General features: G+C 20.0%; 1 protein-coding gene across 1 annotated transcript in view, besides 8 other annotated features; it reads left to right on the top strand.

Annotated features, from left to right (window-relative positions):
* The first annotated feature begins 5 nt into the window (after positions 1-5).
* Positions 6-83: a sequence feature (AT_rich).
* Positions 84-291: 208 nt separating this feature from the next.
* Positions 292-470: a microsatellite.
* Positions 417-597: a microsatellite.
* Positions 598-973: 376 nt separating this feature from the next.
* Positions 974-1,106: a microsatellite.
* Positions 1,107-1,261: 155 nt separating this feature from the next.
* Positions 1,262-1,303: a sequence feature (AT_rich).
* A 153-nt stretch (positions 1,304-1,456) lies between these two features.
* Positions 1,457-1,570: a microsatellite.
* Positions 1,505-1,570: a microsatellite.
* Positions 1,570-3,103, top strand: part of EDI_132520 (uncharacterized protein) — a gene marked incomplete at both ends in the record, with an annotated part of 1,761 nt that continues 227 nt past the window's right edge. The window contains one exon of the mRNA XM_001733371.1: positions 1,570-3,103. This exon is cut by the window's right edge and continues 227 nt beyond it. Within this exon, the coding sequence (XP_001733423.1) occupies positions 1,570-3,103 (1,534 nt within the window).
* Positions 2,000-2,028: a sequence feature (AT_rich).

Below are 3,103 nucleotides of genomic sequence, written 5' to 3'. Positions count from 1 at the left end.
TTCAGAATTTAACAAAATATTAATTATAACCAAATTTATTTGTTTATGACAATTGTTTATTAAAATTTACTTTATAATATTATGTTTCTCTTTATATTTAATTACTCCTTGAAATTATTAATTGTTGATACAATTTATTATATTTAATACTATCATTATCATTGATTTGTGTTTATTTATGTTACAAACAATATTCTATTTTAAATCATATTCTTTTTGATTGATTTGATATTGTTAATTTAGATTTTCAATTCTTTAATTCATTTAACATTTTCTGTATTTTTCACACATTTTTATTCCTTTCTTTGTTTCTTCAATTATCTTCTATTATATTTAATCATTAATCATTCTTTGTTTTATTGTTGTTGATGTTATCATATTATGTATTTTGTGTTTCTTTATCATTTCTTTACCTTTTTCTCTTGTTATTTTGTGTTTGATTTGATTTATCTCTTTCTTCTTATCTCATTGATTTCAATTGAATTATCATTACCTCTTCTTTCTCTTTATTTCTTCTTTCTCTTTCTTTTATTATTAGTTTTTCATTTTCATTATATGATTGTAAATGGATTGTTCTTTTTATTTGTGTTTTCATTTAATTTCCTCTCTTTTTATTTTGTATTGAGAGTAAACAACAACCAATATTTAAAGTATATAATTAAATGAAAATGATATGCCATTCATCATTCTTCTTTTCATTGTAGTGATCATTTTAGAAACAAATTAGAAATAGAATGATGAAAGTAAATAAAATGAAACAGTAAGAAGAATATAACAACTAAATTACAATATATTTCAAATAATTCAAAGAATTATTATTTCATATTATGGATATTCAAAATTACCAAACATTAAAAGATGATGATTATAATATACTTGTATATTTCTTGTGTGGTATTATTTAATCATTAATAGTTTATTGTGTTTGTTTCAAACAATGTAAAATAAATTAAGGAATCAAATATACAATAATTTTATTTGTTTTTTGTCGTTTTTAATTTTATTGTTTTATTTATTTTTGTGTTTATTGGTTTGTTGTTATTTATTTATTGTGTTATTAATAAACCATTTTAAAATTATTTATTTTTAATTTATTTAAATTATTTTAAACATCTCTTTACCCCCTTTTCATATAAAATATGAAGTTATGAGAAGATGATATGATGAAATAGAATAAGCATGTTAATCATTATAAAATCATAATAAAATGATAGTTAATGAGAATGAAAGAATATGTTTTCTATCGTCAAATTAATTATCGATAATTATTTTCATTTAAACATATTTCAATTAAATTAAATATGAACAACCCATATTCACTTTATTTTCTTAAACAAACACATAATGTTAATATTTTAACAAACAAATTTTTCTAATTGAAATTTTAAGAAATATTTGATTTCATTGAATGATAATAAGAAAAGAAATAATAACCCTTTTCATCACAAATTCTTACAAATAAATTAAAATAAATTATATAAATTATATAAATTTATTATATTCTAAAAATAAAAGAATAAAAAAGAAATAAAGAAAAAAAATGTAAAATAACTCAAATAAACAAAAACAATGTGGTGTTGTTTATTACTTCTATTTATTTCATTTTGTAATGGTGAATATTGTCAAAAAGTTGATGGGAATGATATTGTAATCTATGCAAATACTTTTTGTAGTGGATCTACTTTAATTTCAGGTACATTAGAAGGAGATTATACTAAATATTCATCAGTTATTATTTCAATGAAAAATAATAATGACATTAAACCACTTTATTTAGGTTCAATAAGTAATACATTTAAAGCAAATAAAGTTATTGTAAGATTAGAGGAAGGAATTAGTAAAAGTTATTCTCTCAACTTTATGAATATTGAAACAAATTTTGAACTTGAATTAACCAAAAGTTCTTATTCATTTGAAAAAGTTCAATTTATTTTCTATAATGGAAATAGTCCAACAAGAATAATTGGAGATGTTGATGAGTTGTGGGTTAGTGGAAATGATAATTATAATAATTATTATTATTATTTACCTATTCAACGTACTTATATTAATTCAAATCCTATTAATTTAAAATTTAGTTGTGATAATAAAGGTATATGGTATTTAATATCATCATATGAAGGAATAATCAATCAATTAACACCAAATTCATTAAATGGTAATTATTTTAATCAAACATGTGGTGGAATGGTTCGTTATTTTAGTTATAATAATATTGAAATTCATGATATAACAACAGAATGTAATCATCAATTTAAAAAAGATGAAGAAGATGATTTTAATTCATTTATTGTTACTACTACGGTATCTTTATCTGATTATAATTATCAACTATCATTATCAACAAATAATTATATTATTAGAAACAACTATGATTCATCAAAGACTCATACAGTATATACATATCCTAATCAATGGTTAAAATATGAATCATCAAATCAAATAACATTCAATATTTATAGAAAGAAAGAACCATATCAAATAATCAAATTCAGTTTAACAATTGAACAATCAAATGAAGGAACAACATTAATCAAAGAAATAGAAAATAATGATAAATCAATTTCAACACTAATTATTTCTTCTTCAAAACATTTATCTTTTTCAAATGATATTGAATTTTCAAGAACAACATCAACAACAAAGAAAAGTCAAATAATGATTATTGGAATGAAAGGTGTTACATTTAGTAATAGTAAGAATGATTATCATTGTGATACAATGATTTACAAAGAAGAAACAAGAGAATGTATTGAATGTGAAAAAGGATATTATTTAAATTCAAATAAAGAATGTCAATATAATTCACATTGTAATAAAACAAATAACCAAAGTCATTGTATTGAATGTGAATATGGATATTATTTAAATTCAAATAAAGAATGTCAGTTATCAGATAATTGTATTGTAGGATATAAAACATATTGTTATCAATGTAAAGAAGGATATATTAAAGAAAAAGGAGAATGTAAAAAAATTGATAATAAATGTAATAAATCAGAAAGAAATTATTGTTTAAAATGTTCAAATGGATATAAAATAGAAAATAATCAATGTGATGGAGATAAAGAAGATCAATGTTATTATGAAGGAAATAAATGTG

This window comes from Entamoeba dispar, genomic scaffold (genome assembly GCF_000209125.1).
Source record: "Entamoeba dispar SAW760 scf_1105229461363 genomic scaffold, whole genome shotgun sequence".
NCBI lineage: Eukaryota > Evosea > Mastigamoebida > Endamoebidae > Entamoeba > Entamoeba dispar.
The sequence above is the reverse complement of the archived record's forward strand: the minus strand, read 5'-3'. Positions and strand labels throughout refer to the sequence as shown.